Below are 23,592 nucleotides of genomic sequence, written 5' to 3' on the forward strand. Positions count from 1 at the left end.
TAACAAAACATTTTGTCAAATACTACAGAAATACTATGGCGTATGTGATATTTCTGTTGTTGTTAGTCTCACAGTGATCTCTTTCTCAGCTGGTTCAGTGATCCTGATGTCCCGGCCCTCCACAGTCAGCTGGGCCCTGGACACACTGGATCCGGCCACCACAGAGTACTCTCCAGCGTCACTCACACGGACCGTCTGGATCATCAAGCGATGCACATACTTCTCTGCCGTCACCATGTATCTACAGCCAAACACAGGTGACTGGTTTTTACTTCATTGTTGTACAGCAGAAAACTCTTTAATTACACAGAGCTCATGAAACCACATCAGAAGGTATGTTATGGACATTCTAACAACAGAAGAAGTCGTAAATACCTTTCCTGTGACACATCCAGCTCCTGTCCATCCTTCAGCCACATCACCTGGATGTTTGGCTCAGACACTTCACACTCAAAAATGGCCTTCTTCTTCTCAGTCAACTTGATGTCTTTGATCTTCTTCGTGAATTCAATCACACGAGCTGGAACACAAAACGTCACAGCAGTCATCCAACTGGAGGACTCACAGGAATATCTAGCAGTCATCTTTACATGGTGAATTACCTTCAACAAAGAGGTTTGCTGATGTGGCAGCGGACCCAGATGCAAACTGGTAGTCTCCCACGTCTCCAAAGTGAACATTGCGGATGGTGAGGGAGTGAGTGAGCTGTTTACTTCGGACCTGGCACCTGTCCGAGGATTTGATCTCAACACCATTCTTCAGCCACTTGTAGGTGATTCCCTCATAATTAACATTGACCTCAAATGTGATGGAGTCTCTCTCCTGGGCGTTCAGGTCTTTCAGCATGGAGGTGATCAAAATAGCTGAGGAGAGAACATGTGTATTTACCATACCATGTGACTTGTCTAGAGCAGAGTATTTGTGATATTCAAAATAACTCATCAGTTCATGAATTAATGAGTTACACAAGGTTAACTTACGGTTAACAGTGAGGGTTGCAGAGACCTTGTCGTTTCCACAGACAAAGGTGTATTCTGCAGAGTCCTCTGTGCTGGTGTTCATGATCTTCAGCTGGTGAAGTTTACCCTGGACCACGATCCTGAACTTCTCACTCATCTCAATCTCCACGCCGTTCTTCAGCCAGGTGGACGGGACATTGAAATGGGAAACCTCACATTCAAAAGTGGCCACATGGGTCTCTGGGACCTCCAGACTCTTCAGGGGTTTGGTGACACGCAAAGCTGAAGAAAACATATTAAAACTCAGTGAAGACAAGAATACTTGGATTGTTGAAATATTTTATTTGTAGACTTACTTCTATTTTAAATAATAACCAATCCTAAGTAGAAGAGAAGTGGAAGAACTTCCAACTCATTTCATTGCTCACACAGCTGTTGCACTAGTCCTGAAGAAAGTGCTAAGTGTTAACTCACCTTCCACGGTGAGAGTTGCACTACACTGCAGGTGTCCGATCACGGCGGTGTACTCTCCAGCGTTGCTGCTGTCCACATTCTGGATGACGAGCTTGTGGGCTTTCTTCTCTGACAGGATCTTACACTTGTCACTGGGTGTTATCTCCACGTTGTTGAACATCCATTTGACAGGGATGTCATCATGGGACAAACTCATTTCGAAGGAGGCAGTAGTATCCAGCAGTGATGTCACATCCTTTATCTTCTTCACAATCTTAATTGCTGGAAAATGAGACCATGGTAAGTGGTTAAATTCGCATTAAAATCTCACATGCTGAGCTAAGTTATGACTGCTCCAGTCTGGCCAACATGTTAATCCCAATCAGGCTGGATACTACCACTAGGATTATTAAATATACATATTACTATCCTTGATTTGAAGAACAAATTATTGTATTTTACTTTTTATGTTCACTACCTGACAGTTAAATGTTGGCTAGTTTCATATAGAGTCAAAGATACAATTCAAATTAAATGTTTCAGTATGGACACTTCGCCTTCTGGGGTTTTAACAAAGTGCAGAAAAAACCAATATCAATCACAGAAGGTGAACCAGTTCATGTGGACACAACGTTTACTGAAACGATTCATCATCATCTCAGTGACCTCTTCAGTCTCTTATGATGTCACGTCTCTCTTCACGTGTCTTCCTGTTGATGAAGCAGTGGAGGTAGTCTGTATGAAGTTACAAAACCACCCCACCCTTAGCAACAGCACCACCCTTAACACTGAGCAGGTGTGTCTGTTCCTGAAGCGGTGTCTTCAGTCCACGTACTTCACATACAGGGGGCAGTACTATAGGCGGAGGCATGGGTGTGCTATGGGTTCCCCAGTCTCACCTGTAGTGGCCAACTTGTACATGGAGGAAGTGGAAAAGAGGTTCTGGTGTCCTATCCAGGGACACCACCTAGCCATTGGTTCAGATGTGTGGACGACACCTGGGCTAAATTAAATCTCAGGATGTAGCACATTTCACTGACCACATAACCTCTGTGGACACCACATCAAGTTCACCAGGGAGGATGTGGACCATGACAGGGTAGCCTTCTTACACTGTGAAACTGCAGTTGGTGATGGAGCACATTTGATTGTTGATGTTTACTGTAAACCAACACATACTGATCAGTACTTAAGGTTTGACTCTCATCATCCACTGGAGCACAAACTAGGAGTCACCAGGACGCTGGACCACCGAGCTGATGACGTCCCCACCGACATAGCGGCCGGGGAAGAGGAGAAATCCCACATTAAACAGGCCCTGGTTAAGTGTGGTTATCCTAACTGGGCGTTTGTCAAAGCCAGGAAGACCCCAAACAGTGCACCAGCCGATAGAAGACAGGAGAAGGACAACAACTGTCTAAGAGTAAACCAGCGGTGATTCTGTATGTGGCGGGAGTGTTGGAATAGTTGAGATGCAAATTTTGGGCGGCACGGTGGCCCAGTGGTTACAGCTGTTCCTCACAGCAAGAAGGTCCTGGGTTTGAGCCCCCGGCCGTCCCAGGTCCTTTCTGTGTGGAATTTACATGTTCTCCCCATGTCTGCGTGGGTTTCCTCCGGGTGTTCCGGTTTCCTCCCACAATCAAAAAGACATGCATGTTAGGGTTAATGCTGTCTGTGCCCCTGAGCAAGGCAAGGGAAAGAAGAACTGGAGTTGGTCTCCAGGCACTGCAGCTGCCCACTGCTCCTATACAATAGGATGGTTACATGCAGAGAACACATTCATTGTAAGAATACAATTCTTTGTCAGATACAATGACAAAATAAAGTGGCTTTCTTCTACTTTCCAAACACCTCGTCTCAGTTGGTTTCAAACCCCAAAACATGCTGCACCAGAAGTCGGTCCACCCCAAGGATCAGGTCCCCCGGCACAAACAGAGCAATATAGTGTAGCTGGTAGGTGCCAGGAGGATTGACGTGACTTGTATATTGGGGAAACCAAACAGACTCTGGCCAAGAGGATGACACAACACAGGAGAGCTACCACGTCAGACCAGGACTCCACAGTCTACACCATCTACAGGCCAGGACTCCACAGTCTGCAACATCTACAGACCAGGACTCCCCAGTCTGCAACATCTACAGACCAGGACTCCACAGTCTGCAACATCTACAGACCAGGACTCCACAGTCTACACCATCTACAGGCCAGGACTCCACAGTCTGCAACATCTACAGACCAGGACTCCACAGTCTACACCATCTACAGGCCAGGACTCCACAGTCTACACCATCTACAGGCCGGTGGCCACTCTTTTAGGGATGGGGATGTGCACATCCTTGATAGGGAGGAACGCTAGTTTGAACGGGGAGTCACAGAGGCCATCTATGTGAAGAGGGAATGACCATCCCTGAACCGAGGGGGGGGCTAACAGTACATCTGTCACCATCTTACAATGCTGTGATTGTAACTATTCCCCAATCCTCTGTGAATAGTACACATGGCCACTGTAACTCTAGTTAATGCTCACACACATATTTGCATATGAAACTGGTGGTCGGTTTGGGTGGTTGTGCCACTGTATTTTTTATAAGGGTGGGGTACCTGCAGTCACTGTATTGTTTATAAGGGTGGGGATACCTGCAGTCACTGTATTGTTTATAAGGGTGGGGTACCTGCAGTCACTGTATTGTTTATAAGGGTGGGGGTACCTGCAGTTACTGTATTGTTTATAAGGGTGGGGGTACCTGCAGTCACTGTATTGTTTATAAGGGTGGGGGTACCTGCAGTCAGGTGAGAGTGAAGAGGTCACTTAGACGAGTGATGAAACATTTCTCTCAATAAACGTTGTGTCCACATGAACTGCTTCAGCTTTGTGTGACTTTATTACCTGGATTATCGAGCATGCATCAAGACATCACAATATGTGGTTAAACGTAATGAATGCGAAGCCCTGGATTTGGGCAGATGAATGTGGCACAATGAAAGAATGACAGTTCTGTAACTGGTCTGACCAGTGTTCAGAAAGTGCCTTGACCACCAGCAGGTCAGGGAGAAGCTACGGTGTCGTGGCGAAACAGACATCGACGACGTGATCTTTTTTGTACTTTACGAGACCAAAAGCAATGTACTTACTCTCCACATTCAGCCTGGCGTTTGCAGACAGCTTGCCCAGTTTGAAGGCGTAAACAGACTCATCATGTGTGTTGCAGTTCTTGACCTTCAGCGTGTGGACCACGCCATCCGATATGACCTCATATTTGTCACTGTTCTGCAGCTCAACTCCATTTTTGATCCACTGGGATCCTTTGACGTTGGCGTGGGTCAGCTCCAGGGTGAAGACAGCCTCCTGGGTCTCTGTCACGGTTTGGTTCCTCAGGGTCTTCTTAATCTTCACCACTACAAAAATCAAGCAGTTGCACAATCCAACACGTGAAAATTGTGTGTTCGAGATGTGATGGTTCATTGTCACGGCTCATCATTCAAGTTTTCGTAAGCGTTAACAATGTACTCTAAGCATCTGTAGCATGACCCTTCATTTCCATGACAACTATGTGCAGATACTGACAGCACCACTGTCAGTATCTGCACCGCTTGGTCATGCCATGGTTGTGTTTTTGTGTCGTGTTATTTCCTGTTCCCCATTCCCTTATTTGGCTTGCCCTTTCTCTTTTTTTTTCTTTTTGCATTTCCCCCCCTTTTTCTCCCCAAATGCACTTGACCAATTACCCACTTACCGGTCTCTGCTCCACCCCCTCTGCTGGTCCGGGGAGGGCTGCAGACTACCACACGCCTCCTCCCATACATGTGGAGTCACCAGCCGCTTCTTTTCACCTGACAGTGAGGAGTTTCACCAGGGGGACATAGCGCGTGGGAGGATCACGCTATTCCTCCCAGTTCCCCACCCCCCCGAACAGGCAACCCGATCAACCAGAGGAGGCGCTAGTGCAGTGACCAGGACACATACCCACATCCGGCTTCCCACCCGCAGACATGGCCAATGGAGTCTGTAGGGATGCCCGACCAAGCTGGAGGTAACACGGGGATTTAAACGGGCGATCTCCATGTTGGTAGGCAACGGAATAGACCGCTACGCTACCCGGACGCCCCTAACTTCCTCAAACTTAATAGTGATAAAACTGAGCTCCTCCTAGTAGGTGCTAAGTCTACTTTGGCTAAACCTGATCGTTAATAATTCTATAGTTCCTCCGTCGCCTCAGCTTAAGAGTCTTGGTGTCATCCTGGACAGCACATTATCTTCTGAAGCCCACATCAACAATGTTACTTCGTCTGCATACTTCCACCTACGCAATATTAAGTGTTTTCAGCCATCGCTTACACCCAACAGCACCGTCACTGTCACTCACACCCTGGTTACATCCTGTATTGACTACTGCAGTTCTGTCCTCTTTGCTCTTCCCCTCAAGTGTCTTCATATAGCAATCAGGAACATTTATTTGTCATTTCAGAAACTGCAACTGGTCAAGAGTTCCTGCCTGTATCATTACCAGAACTCCTTCACAGACCATATTCAGTTTCAGTGAAACAGGCCATTAATGCAGAACAGAATCAGTCTGGCTGAGGTGCCTGGTTAGGGAAAACAACTCCAAGTCATCATGTTATGGTACTCTCTTTCAACATGAGTTCAGAGGCGCATACATACCCTCCACTCTGAGGTTGGCTGTGGTCTTGGAGTTGGCCACCTGGTAGGTGTACTCTCCTGCGTCCTGGGGTCTGGTGATGACTATAACCAGGCGTCTGGTGGCTCCTTTCACCTCACTCACCACGTTCTCGCTGAAGTCCACTGGCTCGCCGTCCTTCAGCCACTTCCCCGCTGTGTCGGCATTGGCCACTTCACACTCCAGCTCAGCCGTCTGAGACTCTGCCACCAACACGTCCTGCAGGGGCCGAGTTATAGCGCCACCTAGTGAAAGCAGAAGAAAAATACTCAATTTTTCAGGGTAGAATTACACAAACAAGTCAAGGACAGTTCTATGTGGCTGTGGGGAAATTTTGAAAAAAGTTGAAATGAAGGTTAGTGGAAGAGTTTTTGAAAAAATTCTTGACACTAAATATCCTGAAGACATGTATGGCTCCTCTCTGATGTAATTCAATTCAATTCAGTTCAAAACTTTATTGCAGACTCAGGGTCCATAACAGACAAATAGGTAAAAGACAATCCCTAGACAATACACAGAGTAAACACAATAAAATTACATAAATGGAACAAGTCATTGTGTTATAAGAAGGCAGCTATACCAGTGGTCCCACAGCCGGGAGTGGTAGCGTGTGGCACTGAATCTTATATTAGTCAAACGGTTGATAATTACATTATCAGTCATTAAGCCGGCAAATAAATTTATACATAAGATTTCTTAGAAGAGCCTGAAAGGTACTGACTCCTGCAGCCACAAACATTTCACTTGCACTACACCATCTAGGTCTTTTCAGCAGTATTCTCATGGCGTCATTATAAGCCACTCGAAGCCTCTGTAAGCTGGCTTTTTTATAGTTTGACCACAGGGGGCAGTATAAAGTGTTGTACAATATGCTCTGAACAAACATCTTCACACTAACTGAACACATACCAAACTTGCATGACAGAGTGTTTGCTTGTGTATACATCATGCGGCATTGCCTATAAATATCATCATCGTCTGTCATTTGTTCAGTAATATAGTGCCCAAGATATTTCACCTTATTACATACCACAAGATTATTATCAGACAATTTAAAATCAGGAAATTTTAGAGGATTGACCTCTTTGGTTCTGCAGATCATGACAACACTCTACCTAGCATTGTATTTGATATCATGCTCCACACCATACAAAGAACATATATCAAGGAGCTCCTGGAGACCGGCGCTACAGGGACTAAGAATGACAAGGTCATCGGCATACATAATATGGTTCACCAAGGCTTTACCCATCATGCACCCAGTGTTACAGGCTTTCAGTTGCTTGGACAAATCATCAATATATAAATTGTAGAGAGCCGGAGACAGAATTCCCCCTTTTCTGATACCATTGCTAACCCCAAATGGGGCTGAAACACTATTACCCCATTTCACTTGCATAGTCTGGTGGGCATACCAATAAGCCAGAATTCTCACAATGTATTTAGGCACCCCTCTTTGACTCAGTTTAACAAACAACTTTCTATGATTAACACGATCAAAAGCTTTAGAAGCATCAGTAAAACACACAAGAACTGGTGAGTTTTGGCCTCTGTATTTGTTTACAATTTCCTTTAAGGCTTATATACATAAGTCAGTGCCATGTCTAGCTTTAAAACCAAACTGGTTATCTGTGGAGTTGATAAATTCATGCCCTCTATCCAGCAGGATTCTTTCTAGGACTTTTGACAGTATGCTGGCTAGAGGTACATATAGGCCTGTAGTTCTCTAGGCTGCATACTTTACCAGCTTTGTCCTTAATGACTGACACAAACAGTAGAGACAACACTGAGTCTGGTAACAAGCCATGGACCATAAAGCCAGTAAAACAGATAGCAAGGAGAGGCGCTATCCTCGGACTGGCATATTTAAGGTCTTCAGCAGTAATATGATCTAAGCCACTTGCCTTGTTAACAGACAGCTTGTTTATAGCTTGGTACGTCTCATGTGACATCATCACCATTGAATCATCACTCTCAGTATTGCCTACCTTATACAGATCACTGTGGACACAGTTGAATAAGGTACTGTAATGCTGTCGCCATAACTCAGCAATACTGTCTGTACCCGAGATACCATCAACAGTGCATGGTAGAGATGTTTTACAGCTGTTGAGAGCCCTCACTTCTTTCCGAAAATTAGCAGGATCCCTTCCTAGCAGCTTCTTAGCCGTGGAATCTGCCCTCATGGCTTGCTCATTTTTACAGATAAGTGAATGGCGTACTTGTATCTTGCATTAGTGAGCCTCTTGTGTTCAAGCTCAGGCCCTAGTCTGGGTCTGCCTACCATAGCCCACGATTTAAAGGCTTCACATGCTTCTTCATGATGCCCAGCCACATACTTGTTCCAACCAGACCTGATGTTATGTGTCTTATTTTTATACTTGTAGTAGGGCTTACTACCTTCATACAGAGCACTAACAATATCATCATACATGCAGCAGAGATCTCTCCTATGCCTCATATCCTTACAATTAAAGTCTCTGCACATAACTGCATCTCTAAGCAGATGTATATTACCCAAGGTTTCATCTGTATGGGCATGAAAGGCTAAGATGTCCTCCTTTGTAAGAGCTGACCGGTCCAACCTTTCTGCATTATCACTATCTCCATTGCTCGACAGCACAGACAGATGTTCCAACATTTATAGCCATAGCAAGAGGTATGTGATCAGTCGTTGCTGCCCCATACATAACACCCATACTCCCCAACGAGGTATGTGCATCAGCAGTGCAAATACAGTGGTCCAGCCATGACGTAGTGTGCCAGGCCTCACTTATGTAAAAGTATTTGTAGGCAACAAGACTTTGCTTGACAATATAAGATTATTATCTTGACAGAACCGAACCATGTGATTAGCAAATAATGAATTCCTGTCTGAGATATCAGCATTCAGATCCCCAATAGCATACACACTGGAAGAAGTATGAGCTTGAATAAAGGAATTGATGAATGCAAGCCTATTTAAATATTCATCCTCATTCTGCTGGCATTCATAGAGTGTATACACATCTAGGATAAAGAATTCCCTGTCATTGTGAGTAAACTGTATTGCAATGCACCATTCAACACCAACCCTAACCAAATTTATCAATGAGTAAAGCTTCTTATTCCATAGAATAGCCACACCCCCTGGTATCCTGCCTCTGACTATTCCCACGCCAAGGTCAGTTGTAGACTCCCCAGCCCCATGAAAGTTCCCATTGAAGGAGTTTAGTTTTTCCAGCTTTTGCCTTGCTAAAAATGTCTCTTGCATACATAGTATGTCACAGTTCTCCAAAAGGTTTTCAACAACTATGCGGCGAGCTTTATCCCCTGCACTCTGGCCCAGACGCAGGCCACAACAGTTGTATGACAAAACCCCAATGTTCATTTAGCAAGACTAGTGAGTGACCATATCATCAGCAGGCATACTCATCCCCCCCACAACAAAAGCCGTGTTTGATCCTGTAACTCCACCCCTGCGCGGCTCACAATAGAGCCGGACAAGTGCCCCTTCAGGCCAGAGCTCCGGATTGTACATTTCTCCAACCTCATTGCATTCGGCAGATATTTTAAATGAGCCGAATCTACTGTGTACAGAGCCAATCTTTTGACAGATAACATCACAGCCAAGTTTATCTTTAAGATGCCCAGACAGAGTGTCAGCGTCTAGGTCTGGTGTGAACTTGGTGGGAAAAACACTCACCAGCTTCGTCTTTACCACCTTGATATTACTCCCAGCTCCGGTACTAACAACATTAACGGATTTATTTTTCTGCCCGGGGCGAACACTACATGAGCTTGAGTGAATAGCAACTTGTGCGGGGCGACGTTTTACGACTTGACTCCACATAGAGGTGCCTGGCAGAGACGTTAATCCACCAGGACCCTCTGCTACCTCAGCCTTCTCCACTTCCAGAGTGGAGACCACTACTGGAGCTCCCCCCTCTGCTCCCAGGCCCGGGGCTTCCACCGGTGCAGCCCCAGATGCCATGCCGACCAGGCCGGCGGCTCCATCTATCGTGGTCATGACAGTGGCCCCAACCACCGCCACCGACGTATCTGGACCATTGCCCCCAGTCAGGCCAGCAGAGCGCTCCAGTGCACACACTCGGCGATCGGTCTTCTCAGCGATAAAGCGAAGATCTTTGCTCACAGTAGCATGTATCTGCATTGCATGCTTCATAGAGCTGACCTCCATGTACAGCTGCTCCATTCTCCCAAGCAGGCTCAAGACAGCCATGCTGGAGAACGTCACCGGCGGCAGAGCATCCAAGTAATGAGAGACAAATCTGGGACTCTTCTCTCCACACTAATTCAGTACATTAAGGCAAGACTTTATGTTACTGGCATCTTTCTTAGGCCCTTTATGGGAAATGAGCTGCTGCGTAGGACGGCAAAGGTTAAGCAGCACCTTCCTTGAGGTCTCTATCCACTCGGAGTCAAAATTGTTCTCAACCAACAACACGATCTCCTCCTGGGTCAGTGTCTTCATTTTTACAGCCAAGAAACTGAGTAGCTCATCCTCCACAATAATTCTGCCATCTTTAGTCTCATAAATCTCAGGTTCTGTGCGAAACCGAATCTGAGACCGGCAATGGCGTACAGTGTCCGCCATCTATATGGTTGTCAATTCATGTAATCGATGTTCGGGTAAAAAAAATAATCATAAAATACACAAACCATAAAATCAATTAAAATGATCCAAGATCTCCCGGAGTCGTTAAAAATGGTTAAAATTTAAAAAAATATGCAGAGCCTCAAAACAAACCGCCATTGGTAACCGGAAGCTGCCAAAAAGAATAATGAAGGTGAATTTCCTATATGTTGTCCTATATGTTGTAGTTCTATTGAATGAATGATGATTTAATGTAAGCATCTAATAAGCAGGACATAACATACAGATAATCCACGGTCAAAAATGTGAAGTGATGAACAAGTCCACACATCAAACTCAGTGAACACATCACCATATGATATACATATGATGCACATATGATGTACATATGACATACATATGAACTACATATGATATACATGTGATGTACATATTATCTACACGATATACCTGTGATGTACATATTATCTACATATGATGCACATATGATATACATGTGATGTACATATCTACATGATATACATATGATGTACATATATCTACATATGATGCACATATGCACATGATATACATATGATGTACATGATCTACATATAATCTACATATGATTTTCATATGATGTACATATGATGTATATATGATATACATATACATCAGATTATTTGTTACCTGTTGGAAAAGCAGTATGAGGAAGTACACACTTATTTTATATACCCCTTCTCACCTACTCTTGAGTTAATTCAGCTACTATACATTACAAACTCACTTCCTACTGTACTGTGTGGTTCACTGTACTGTACACTTCACTGTACTGTCTGGTTCTGTGTACTGTATACTTCACTGTACTGTCTGGTTCTCTGTACTGTATACTTCACTGTACTGTGTAGTTTACATTCAATGCATGTTGTGCTGCACAATACAAACTCACTACTGTGAACAATAAGCGAAAGAATAAACACATATGCTAACGTCATGTAGCAAGAATAAACACATGCTAATGTCATGTAGTAGGAATAAACACATTGTCATGTAGTGAGAATAAACATATGCTAATGTCATGTAGCAAGAATAAACATGCTAATGTCATGTAGCAGGAATAAACAAATGTTAATGTCATGTAGCAAGAATAAACCCCCACTTCCAGGATGCGGAAGGGCCTGTCGTAGGGGGGCTTCAGGGGGGTACGGTGGCTGTCGTGGCGGATGAAGACGTACCTGGCAGACAGCAGATTCTTGGGGACGTAGGACTGAGGGAGGCAGTGGTGAGACGTAGGGATCGGAGCAAAAGCGTTGCCACTGTCCCGGGCCACAGCCCAATGAGAAGCTGCTGACCAGGGAGCCACAGCGTCCAGGAGAAACTCACCCGGGACATGCAGCGGCTGGCCGTAAACCAGCTCGGCAGACGAGGACTGGAGGTCTTCCTTGGAGGCAGAGCGAAGGCCGAGCGTGACCCACGGGAGGCGATCGACCCAGTTGCTGTCCGTGAGGCTGGCACGAAGAGCGGCCTTCATAGACCGATGAAACCGCTCACAAAGTCCGTTGCCCTGCGGGTTGTACGCTGTGGTGCGGTGAAGCTTCACCCCCACCCCACCCCCACCCCCGCGACTGCAGTCCAAAGCTCCGACGTGAACTGCGGGCCCCTGTCAGAGGTGAGGTCAGCCGGCGTGCCAAAACGGGCCACCCAGGACCCGATGAACGCCCGGGCCACCTCAGTAGACGTGGTCAATGACAGGGGAACAGCTTCCGGCCACCTGGTGGTCCTGTCCACCATGACGAGAAGGTGAACCCGTGGGAGGGGGGCAGGGGGCCCACCAGGTCCACATTCACATGGTCAAAACGCCTCTCGGGCAGCAGGAATGGCGCCAAGGGGGCTTTGGTATGACAATGTACTTTGAACGGTGGCACACCACGCAGGAGTCAGCCCAGGCCTTGGCGTCCTTCCTGAGGCCGGGCCAGATGAACTTGGCCCCCACCAGCTTAGTGGACACCTTCACACACGGGTGGGAAAGGTCATGGATAACGTCAAAAACACGGCACCGCCAGCCGGTGGGCATCATGGGGCGGGGCTGGCCCCGTGGAAACGTCACAGAGGAGCATGGCGTTGGCGCTGTCAAACACCACATCCTCCAACTGCAGCCCCGTAGCAGCCGTCCGATAGGCCTGGATGTCCACGTCAGCGGCTTGGTCTGCAGCCATGGCAGCGTAATCGAGTCCCAAGTGAACGGACGCTGCCACCGCGCGGGAGAGGCAGTCAGTGACCAAGTTGTCCTTGCCAGCCACGTGCCGGCTGTCCGTGGTAAACTCTGAGATGGCAGAGAGCTGACGCTGTTGGTGCCCGGACCACGGCTCGGAGGTCTTGGCCATGGCAAATGTCAGCGGCTTGTGGTTGACGAAGGCAGTGAAACGGCGGCCTTCTAACAGGAACCTGAAGTGTCGGGAGGCGAGGAAGAGACCCAGGAGCTCCCGGTTGAAGGTGCTGTATTTCCGCTCGTTGTCCTTAAGATGTTTGCTAAAGAAGGCAAGGGGCTGCCAGGCGCCGCCCACCCACTGCTCGCACACCGCCCTGACCACAGAGTCAGAGGCGTCGGTCGTGAGGGCAATCGGGGCAGTGGGGGGCGGGTGCGCCAGCTAAGCGGCATTGGCCAGCGCAGCCTTGGCGTCGTCGAAAGCTTCGTCCAGTCTACCTCGCCCCTGGCTTCCTTGCCCCGCAGGGCCTCGTACAAGGGCCGCATGCGGGGAGATGTGTGGGGAATGAACCTGTTATAAAAGTTCACCATGCCCAGGAACTCCTGCAGGGACTTCACAGTGCGGGGGCGTGGAAAACTGGCGACGGCGTCCACTCTGGCAGGAAGCGGAACAGCTCCTTGCGGGGAGATGCGGTGGCCGAGGAAGTCGATGGACGACAGGCCAAACTGGCACTCTGGTGGGGTGACTATGAGTCCATCTGCCCCGAGCCACTTTAACAACTGCCGGAGCTGCGTCAGGTGCTCCTCCGTGGATGCGCTGGCCACGAGAATGTCATCCAAGTAAACAAACAAGAGCGGCATATCCCGTAGCACAGAGTCCATCAGCCGCTGGAACGTCTGCGCTGCCCCCTTGAGACCGAAGGGCATCCGCAGGAACTCGAAGAGTCCACATGGCGTGATGACCGCTGTCTTGGGCACGTCCCGAGGGTGGACCGGTACCTGGTGGGAGCCCCGCACCAAATGTACTTTGGAAGAGATGGTGGCCCCCGCCAGGTGGGCGGAGAAGTCCTGTATGTGCGGGACGGGGTACCGGTCAGGGGTTGTGGCGTTGTTCAGGCGACGAAAATCGCCGCAGGGGCGCCAACCGCCATCAGCCTTAGAAACCATGTGCAGGGGGGGAGGCCCACGGGCTGTCCGAGCGGCGCACGATGCCGAGGCGTTCCATGGGACAAACTCCTCCCTGGCGATCGCGAGCTTAGCAGAGTCGAGGCGCCGAGCACGTGCGTAGACCGGGGGGCCGTCGGTGGCAATATGGTGCTCCACGCCGTGCTTGGCCACCGCTGACGAGAACGTGGGTGTGGTGAGGTCAGGGAACTCTGCGAGCAGGCGTTGATACGTATCTCCGGCGTCGAGCATGTTTGACAGGCCGAGCGTCCCTGCACCTCCCAGTGTGTACGGGTATGTAGCGAAAGAGACAGCGTCGATCAAGCGACGGTTCGTAACATCCACCAGCAGCCTGAAGGCGCACAGGAAGTCCGCACCCAGGAGGGGAACCGACACCACGGCCATAACCAAGTCCCAGCCGGAACACCGCCCGCCGAAACACACCTCCACATACCTGGTGCCGTAGGTACGTATGGGCGTGCCGTTCGCGGCATCCATCGGGGGGCCTTGTCCGCCGGCCATGGTGTCCGTGGCAGACGCAGGCAGGATGCTACGCTGAGCGCCCGAACCGACCAGCAGCCGCCGGCCAGATGAGGCGTCGTTGATAAACAACAGCCTGCTGTTCTCGCCGGCGCTCATAGCTGCTATTGAGCGCCCCCTGGCGTTTCCCTGGACGCTGAAGCTGCATGGCGGGCGACACTGCTTGGCCCTGGCACCAAACCTGTTGTGGTAATAACACAGCCCGCTGCTGTCACGCTGCTGGCGGAGGGCAGCCACCGCAGCCGCGGTGCCCGCTGCGCCCTCCAGCGGCGGGGGTAAGGTCTGGGTGGGGAGCACCGCATGAACGAACTGCTGCCGGTTGGCGAGGGAAATCCTGTCCGCTTCCGCACCCAGAGCGCGGTAGTCTTTGGTGGAGGAGAGGGGGGGGGGAGCTGGCTAGCGCTGTGCGCACAGGCGCTGGGAGCTGCCGCAGAAACATACGGGTGAGAATGAAGGAGGGTTCCGCCGAGCCCAAAACGGCCAACATCTTCTCCAGCAGCTCGGAAGGTTTGCTACCGCCGAGTCCGTTGAGTGACAGCAGGCGACCCGCCTTCTCCATCTCCGACAGCTGGAAGAGCTGCAAAAGGAAGCCCACAGCCGGGGGGGGGGCTTCCAGTAGCCCCATAGCTCGGGCCGTGGTCCGGGCATCCAACGCCGCCACCACGTGGAAACACCTCGTACTGTCCCGCGTTATTCCTCCCAGCTCGAACCGGGCTTCAATGGGCTGAAACCATGGCCGGGGACGGTGCTGCCAAAACTCGGGCTACTTCACCGTCGCTGCTGAGATGCTAGCGCTAACATGAGCCGTACCGTTAGCATCACTCGGAACCGGAGCGGTGTCGTCATCGCTTTGGGTCGACATGTTCGTTGTCAACGTGCGGGGTCACCAATGGGGGAGTGCAGGGATGAGGAGACGGAGAGGTCGAGGCGAGTCCATCCCGTTTACTCGCCACACAAAACAACCCCGATACAGCACAATCTCTCCTGGCAACCAGCTAACCAACCGCTAGCTGCTGCTAACATGGCTCCACCCCGGAAACTCTAAGCAGTGCCTACGTCATCACTCTAAAATGTCCGCCTTAAAGGAGCAGTAGCCCTTGGTGAATCTACCCTCAACTGTGCATCAGCACAGTAGGTTGGTTTTGTAGATGTGAGCCCATACCACCACACAGTAGATCAGATATGGTCAAATAAATGTTCATTAATCAATGTTCTATTAATGAATTACTGAGGAACTCGTACTGACATGGACATGGACATCTACATGGCTAGAAGACGTCTTGGCTGATGTTAAACCTACCAGAGACGGTGAGTTTGGCACTAGACGTCTTTTCCCCAGCATGGAAGGCATAGCTGCCCTCCTCATCTTTCATGGCATCGGTAACAGTCAGAGAATGAATTGTGCCCTTGGACTCCATCTTGTGTTTATGACCAGCTTTGAGCTGCTGGTTCCTAAAGGTCCAGACCGGATCAATGCCAGGATGAGACACCTCAACCTGAAAGGTGACGTTCTGGGACTCTGAGCACACCCTGTCCTCCATGTGCCTCACTATTTGCACCTCTGTGAAAACAAATGAAGTGAAGAAAAGAAAACATTAAATTGAACTCCAGAACTGGGGCCGATTCGCCATCACATTGTAAGTCACTTGAATTCCAACAGAGATTTTGGAGAGAACAATGACAAATCAAACAGGATATGGGACCACTGTATTAAACATAAATTTAAATACTTTTTTAAAATTCTGAACTGACCACAGATCTGGTGAATTTACGCATATTTAAAATAAACGATTTAAGGGGATCTTACGCTCGACAGAAAATTTGCAGCTGGTGTCCACTCTGCCAACTATCAGTTTGTATTGTCCCTCGTCAGAGGCGAAGGTTCTGGTGAAGACCAGACGCTGCTTGGCTCCCTTGGCCACCATGTGGATTCGGTCATTGGGCATCACCAGCTTGTCATTGTGGTACCACTTGACTGAGCTGACATCCTGGGCTGAGATCTTCGCTTCCAGAACAGCCTTGGTGCCCTCTACAGCACTGATGTCCTTCAGTGGCACCAGAATATCAATTGCTATGAACAGAGTGAGGCGAGAAATGATCAAAAACAATAGAGAATATACATGTTTTAAATAATTTCATAGTTCTGGTTGCATAAATCTGTTTATCTATCAAGCACACAAAGCGACAGCAGATAATATTCAGTATGTAGCACTGTGTCTGGGCAGATACTATGTTGCCTGTCCTGTTGACTGTGTCCAATTGCTACAGTAACAATAAATGATGCTTAACATGGAGCCAAATCAGGGCCAAATGTTCAAGTTCACCAATAAAATTGTAACTGAAGTTAGTCGAAATTGAAACTTTAAATAGGTGTCTTGAACTCTAAAAAAAACCAACAAAACAAAACACAATGAACTTCACAAAAGTAATCTAATTCAATAAAATATCTTAAAAGTTTAACTTGTTCCAGAATTTTCTTTGAACAAATTATTTTCATTTCTGACGTCTCATTTCACACACAACTCTTGTCCCAATTAGAAATGTTTTTTGTTCGATTACACATTTTTGAAATACAAATCTCTTTCTCAATTACGAAACTGTTGGCCCTTTTCTGGCGTGGGGGCGGGAGGGAGCTGGGAGGAGCCCAAAGAGGGCACAGCATTTTTTGAGTGCCATCATAACAAAGTAAGTTAGGGCTCTGCTATGTTCCTGTCTGCTGAGCGCTGGTGGGCATTGGTTTGGAGAAGGATAAGATCAAGATGGCATCTGATAGACCTCAAACACCTGCAGGGAGGCAGGTAAGAAATATTAACGTTTAAAAATTATGTGAAATAAAGCACATTATCATCCTATAACTTAGCTAGCTAGCTAAATCCTGGATAAGATAGCTAAGATAAATACAGCAAAGCAGAGGTACAGAAAAATAATATAAGATGAGCTAAGATAGGTCAAGATAAGGTCAATGGTATTCCAGATGATGATAAAGCATTTTATTTCAACATAATTTTTAAACATTAACATTTCTTACCTGCTGCCTCACAGGTCTTTGAGATCTATCAAACACCATCTTGATCTTATCCTATCCCCGACTTGGCTCCATAATTAATAAATGGTGTCATGAATTAATGCAACATTGTATCTCACTTTGAACGTTGAGTTTCCCAGAGGTGGAAATGTCCTGAGCAGGAACAATGAAGGAGTAGGAGGCAGCGTCCTCTCTGCTGACATTCTCCAACAGAAGCTTGTGCACCAGCTTGTCAATGACAATGTGGACATGATCCGAGGCAGAGATGGCCTGACCATTCTTCATCCAGGTTCCTTCAACATTCTCCTGGGAGAACCTTACCTCCAACTGAGCAATGTCCCCCTCACAGACAGTCAGGTCAGTCAGGGGCTGCATCAGGGTCACAGGGCGCACTGTAAAAACACATTTTTCATTACCATCCTTGCTGTCGATAATTATCTTTACATTGCAGCGCACAGCCACTAGCAGCACTACCAAACACAAAATTACAGAGAGTCTTAAGTCAAGTATGAGAGTTATTGTTTTATTTATTATTGAGACCAGCTCAAGCTGTTTACATTTCATCTTTAGGGAGGCGCTGGTTCTCAGATCTCCACAGACAAAGGTGTATTTTCCCTGGTCCTCCTTCTTCACATCTTTGACAGTCAGAGTGTGTCTTCCACGGCGGGAGGACATGACATATTTACTGCTGGGAGAGATCTCCTTGTCTCCAAAGAACCAGGTGCCCTCGGCATCCTCACGGGACAGCTCAACCTCAAACTCTCCAGAGTAGGTCTCTGGCACCTCAATGTTCTCTAGGTTCTTAATGAGATCCAGAGCTGCACCTGTTCATCAGACACCATGCCTCACGTTATCCATATACCCATATAATTAATCACATTGACAGAGATCAGACGCAGAAAGAGACAGGTGATGAAGTGCTTACCTTCTACGTGTAGTCTTGCACTAGTTCTGATGCCCTCATCATCTGTAACAACACAGCTGTACTCTGCATCATCCTTCATATCAATGATCAGCACAGACAGGAGGTGAACTTTTCTGTCGGAGTGCATCCTGTATTTGTCCCCAGAGAAGATATCCATGTTGTTCTTCATCCATTTAACCTTTACAAAAGGCTCACTGGTCTCACATTCAAAGGCTGCCATGGTGTCCTTCTCCTTGGCACTTACATCCTCCAGGTGTTGGGTAAAGCTAATTGCTGTCTTACCTGCAATAACAAAAAAATTGAGTGAGACCTTGAAAAGCTTTACAACAAAAACAAAGTATGTGACTGGTGAGAACGTTTGAATAAATGTTTAGAATTTAAAGTGCCAAACGCAAGGATTTCCACTGTCCATTAGATTACTGCCTTTTGTGAGTCGACCATTTTTAATGCTCCTCTCTGGTTGGTCCACCAGAGAAAAAGTTCCACTTTATCCTCTTTGGTGGCCTAATCCTTGTTCGCTAGCTAAATAAATGTCCATTGCTATCTTGTGGTAATGCACTATTTTTGTTAATGAGCTATTTTGTTCCTTCTCCATAGGAGAGGAAGTTCCGTTCCACCTATCCTCTTTTTCTTCTTTTTTTTATTTTTCCCCTTTTTCTCCCCAATTGTACTTGGCCAATTACCCCACTCTTCTGATCCGTCCTGGTCTCTGCTCCACCCACTCTGCCGATCCGGGGAGGGCTGCAGACTACCACATGCCTCCTTCGATACATGTGGAGTTGCTGGTCGCTTCTTTTCACCTGACAGTGAGGAGTTTCACCAGGGGGACGTAGCACATGGGAGGATCACGCTACCCCGCCCCCCCCAGTTCCCCCTCCCCCCTGAACAGGTGCCCCGACCAACCAGAGGAGGCGCTAGTGCAGCAACCAGGACACGTACCAACATCCGGCTTCCAACCTGCAGACACAGCCAATTGTGTCTGTAGGGACGCCCGGCCAAGCCAGAGGTAACGCAGGGATTCGAACTGGTGATCCCCGTGTTGATATTGCCTATCCTCTTTGGGAGACCAAACACTGCTGACAGAAGTAAAACAGTCCCTATGCACAGCTTGAGATGTTTTCGCACAAAGTGTTGGATCAACATCATTTTTTTAAATGCAAATGCTTTCAGAAGAAAGGGGGTTTCATGAATTGAGAATGAGATGAATCATTATTGTTTTACTGCAGTCGGTGATGTGTAGTAATGAAACGGACATTAGTTTATATGAAAAAGTTAGATTACCATTTTAAAAAGAGCTGTACCTTGCACCAATAGGAAGGCATGACTTGAGGCTTCCCCAGCAATGTTCATAGCTTTGACCATGATACTAGCAGAATCTTCTGCTGTCACATCTCTGATCACTAATTCGCATACATGGTCCTCAGGCCAGTACCAGTAGATACGGTCAGACTTCTCCAGCTGGACGCCATTCTTGAACCACTGGCATTCAGGTTCTGGTCGGCCAATCACTCTGACTCTGAAGCGAACTTCATCCATCGGAGTGACTGTCTTGCTGGAAATACGTTCAAGGATCTTAGGAGCTTCCATGCTGGGAGAGAGCTGGACCTTTTCAGGTTTGATTGTGGGAATAGCCACTTTACCCTGTTCCTCCATTTTTTTCCTCTCAGCCTCTTCTTTCTCCTTTAAGCGATGAAGAAGCTCATCCTTTGTCTTCTTCAGCAAGTCCTCATAAGAATCATCCTTCTTGCGAGCCTTGAAATCCATAGCAGATATCGACTCATAGTAACCTTCCTCTGTCCTGCGCTTAAATTTACTTTTCAGTTCGTCTGACTCCTCTGAGGTTTTCTCACGAACAACCCTATGGGTCCTCCTCAGTTTGACCACTTCCCTGTCCTGTGTGATCTCACCAGGTCGGTCCACCTTGACAACATCAAAGCCCACTTTGCCAAAATCTTGTGTAGACTCTGCTGCCTTCACTTCTGGTGCACGACGTAGGATGGACCTGAAGTCTTCTCTCTGTTGTATCTCCAGTTTCACGGTGTGTTCAGCTGTACCTAAGGGATTATCTGCAACAATCCTGACCTCTCCAGAATCATAGGACTTAATATCAATAATCTCTAGATAGTAGATACCATCGTAACGAAGTCTGTATCTTTTACTCTTGCGAATAAGTTGTCCATTAATGTACCAGTTAACCTTAGGGGTGGGATAACCAGTCACTCTGCAACGGAATCTTGCAATGTCGCCTTCCAGGACTCGGACTGGTTCAGGAACCAGTACAATCTCAGGCTTAGTCTTCTCAGTTTCCTCCTCAGCACTGACTCCATAGGGTCCTCCCTCATGAGCCACACGTTCCATCTCATCAATTCGGTGTACTCCCTTCCTGCCCTCAGGAAGCTGTGTTTCTTCAACAAGACCTTTCTCATCCTTGACAATCAGGGTGGCCGAGGTCTGGTCTACTCCAAACTTGTTAGTAGCTCTGCAGGTGATGACACCACTGTCTCTAGCATAAGCGACTTCATAGTCCAAACTGCAGTAGCCAAATTCATTGACCATGCGCAACCTGTTGGCAGCTGCAAGGGGTTTGCCATCATGCAACCACTCCACTACCATTGTTGGGTCACCAATAGGAGTCAATCTGCACTCAAAATGAACTGGACCAAAGCGCTTCATTCTCACAGAAGTCAGCTTCTTCTTGAACTGTGGTTTCTGCTGCTTCTCCTTGTCATAAAGGTCTCCCTCCTCCCACTGCTCTTGGCCATAGCGAAGATGCAGGGGTTCCAACTCTGGAGCAGCAATCTCCTTGGCCTTGTAGGTTCCTTTGGGAATTATGAGCTTCCTCTCTGCCTGAGGTGCAGAAAAGTCAACTTCAACATTGACTCTACAGCGAGTAGTATCTCTTCCAGCCTTGTTGATGGCTGTAGCTGTATACCAGGCACTGTCAGAGGCAGCTGGTGAAGGGATCTGGAATTTGGCCTCTCCTTTTGTGCCTTCAATCCTGAAATACACATTTTGATTATTTCTTCAGGATAGTCTACTGGTCTACTTCTATGTCACTCCTTGAACATTATTAAGTGATCATCATTACATTTCATTTATCATTAAAATAAAACATACTTGATATGTGGATATTTGTTTTGGGTGATAATGTCACTGTTTTTCAGCCACACAATGTCAGGGATGGGGTTTCCAATGGCTTTAACAGCCAACTCAACCAGAGTGCCTTGCTTTACACTGATGTTCTTCAGCTTCTCCATAAACTGTGGGCGCACAAGGCTTTCTCGAGCTGTAAAGCATTAAATACATTTCTGGTCAAAAGTGCCAAAGGAGAAATTAATTTGAAACAAAACAAATTTTTAAAAAGTGTATTTTATTACTGATATTTTTTCCATTGTGAAAGATTTGTGACAAAGTGTTACCATCAACGGTGAGAGTTATGGAGACAGAGGATTTTCCAGCTCTGTTCTGAGCAACAACTGTCCACTCTCCAGAGTCTTGGGGCATGGCTGGAACTATAATCAGGGACTGTGTTCCATCCTCCTTTACCACTATCTTGTGGGTGTAGTCACTGACCACTTGTTGTCCTGAGAAGAGGAGGGTGAACGGAATGTAACTGACAAGCGAATGACTCAAGTCAAAAAAGTTTCTGGCACTGTGTGAAGATTGGATGCATGTCATTTACCGTTGTGGAACCAGTATGTCTCTGGCATTGGTCTACCAACAATTTTCAGGTCAAATCTGGCGGTCTGTCCCTCAGAGCATTTACATGAAGAAGGCTTCATGACAAATACAGGCTTGTAGAGTCTCTCCAGCTGAGCTTCATCTGTCTCATCAAGCCTGCGAGCAGGAGAGCGTCCAGGAGAACGGCTAGAGGAACGTCCAGGCGAGTAACTCAGAGTACGAGGAGATGTTGACCTGAGAGAGTATCAAAGTCATCAATACCAAGGTATTCATAGTGATTCATAGTTATAACTATTTCTCAGTCTTTTGATATGGAGTCCTACTTGATTCTCTGCATCGCTGGCTGGGGTGTGTATCTCTGAGGTGTTCCTGCTCCTGATGGCTCCACATATAGCTTCCCAGAGCTGACAGCATTCCCTTTCATGTTACTTGCAAAGGCTGTGTAAACACCCTCATCCTCTGGCAGCACCATGGCTAGACGCAGGCTGGCTCTTCCATCCTGGAGAACCTCCATCTGGTAACGACCGCCATGTTTGATGCGATTGCCATCTTTGTACCATACAATCTGTGGAAAGAAGAAAACGATATTGAGGAAATGCTAACATATTTACATTAGGCCCACACCAAAATAAAGTATTCTTCATATTTATTAGTCTTTATTTAGACCATAGGAAAGTGTAGCTGAGTAGACAGAGTGAAGAAAACACAGGACAGAATAATCTGGTGGGATTTTATCCCATGTCACTAGGGCACTCATTGACAGAGACAGGAGATGAAACCACTACCAGCGGGTTGCTAACCATGTGCCATGGAGAGCCATGTGTATGCAGGTTTTCATTCCAACCTGACTCCACACCTGGTGATTTCACTGATACATTCTTCATCTTTGGTTGAAGAGTTGCTCATCAGTGAAATCACCTGGTGTGCAGTCCGGCTGGAATGAAAACCTGCATACACATGGCTCTCCATGGCACATGATTAGCCACCCCTGGACTAAACTATCAACTGGACACAGAAAATTTTCTCTTTGACCATGTCTTTTAAAATATATTGAAAGCTGATTTTCTTCTTTACCTTGGGCAGTGGCATTCCAGCCATTCTGCAGTGGAAAGTGACACCCATCCCCTCCATAATCCTGTAGTTTTTGACCGGAGTGTCAAAGGCTGGCTGTACAGCCTCGTCCTCTGTTGCGGTCACAATTAGTTCACCGTCCGCTGACACTATTTCTCTATAGGTAATCTTCATGATGCGCAGCTCAATCTCCTGGATGATCCTCTGCTCAAAGGCAGATATGTGGAATTCCTGGAGAAAATTAAAGTCAAGTTTTTCATTTAAATCAACAAGTCATTGCTGAGATTGTAATTCATATTGCTGAAAGCAAAAGTG

The 23,592-nt window shown here is 47.3% G+C and overlaps 1 protein-coding gene across 1 annotated transcript in view; it reads right to left on the bottom strand.

Annotated features, from left to right (window-relative positions):
- Window positions 1-23,592, bottom strand: part of LOC130120437 (titin-like) — a 260,908-nt gene that overhangs the window by 211,676 nt on the left and 25,640 nt on the right. The window contains 18 exon segments of the mRNA XM_056288973.1: window positions 73-241; window positions 376-520; window positions 603-863; window positions 981-1,241; window positions 1,434-1,694; window positions 4,546-4,809; window positions 6,074-6,334; window positions 15,876-16,136; window positions 16,383-16,646; window positions 17,720-17,992; window positions 18,158-18,424; window positions 18,526-18,807; window positions 19,827-21,523; window positions 21,643-21,811; window positions 21,945-22,109; window positions 22,208-22,440; window positions 22,530-22,771; window positions 23,281-23,508. Of these exon segments, the coding sequence (XP_056144948.1) occupies window positions 73-241; window positions 376-520; window positions 603-863; window positions 981-1,241; window positions 1,434-1,694; window positions 4,546-4,809; window positions 6,074-6,334; window positions 15,876-16,136; window positions 16,383-16,646; window positions 17,720-17,992; window positions 18,158-18,424; window positions 18,526-18,807; window positions 19,827-21,523; window positions 21,643-21,811; window positions 21,945-22,109; window positions 22,208-22,440; window positions 22,530-22,771; window positions 23,281-23,508 (5,703 nt within the window).

The sequence above is a fragment of the Lampris incognitus genome, chromosome 11 (assembly GCF_029633865.1).
Source record: "Lampris incognitus isolate fLamInc1 chromosome 11, fLamInc1.hap2, whole genome shotgun sequence".
NCBI lineage: Eukaryota > Metazoa > Chordata > Actinopteri > Lampriformes > Lampridae > Lampris > Lampris incognitus.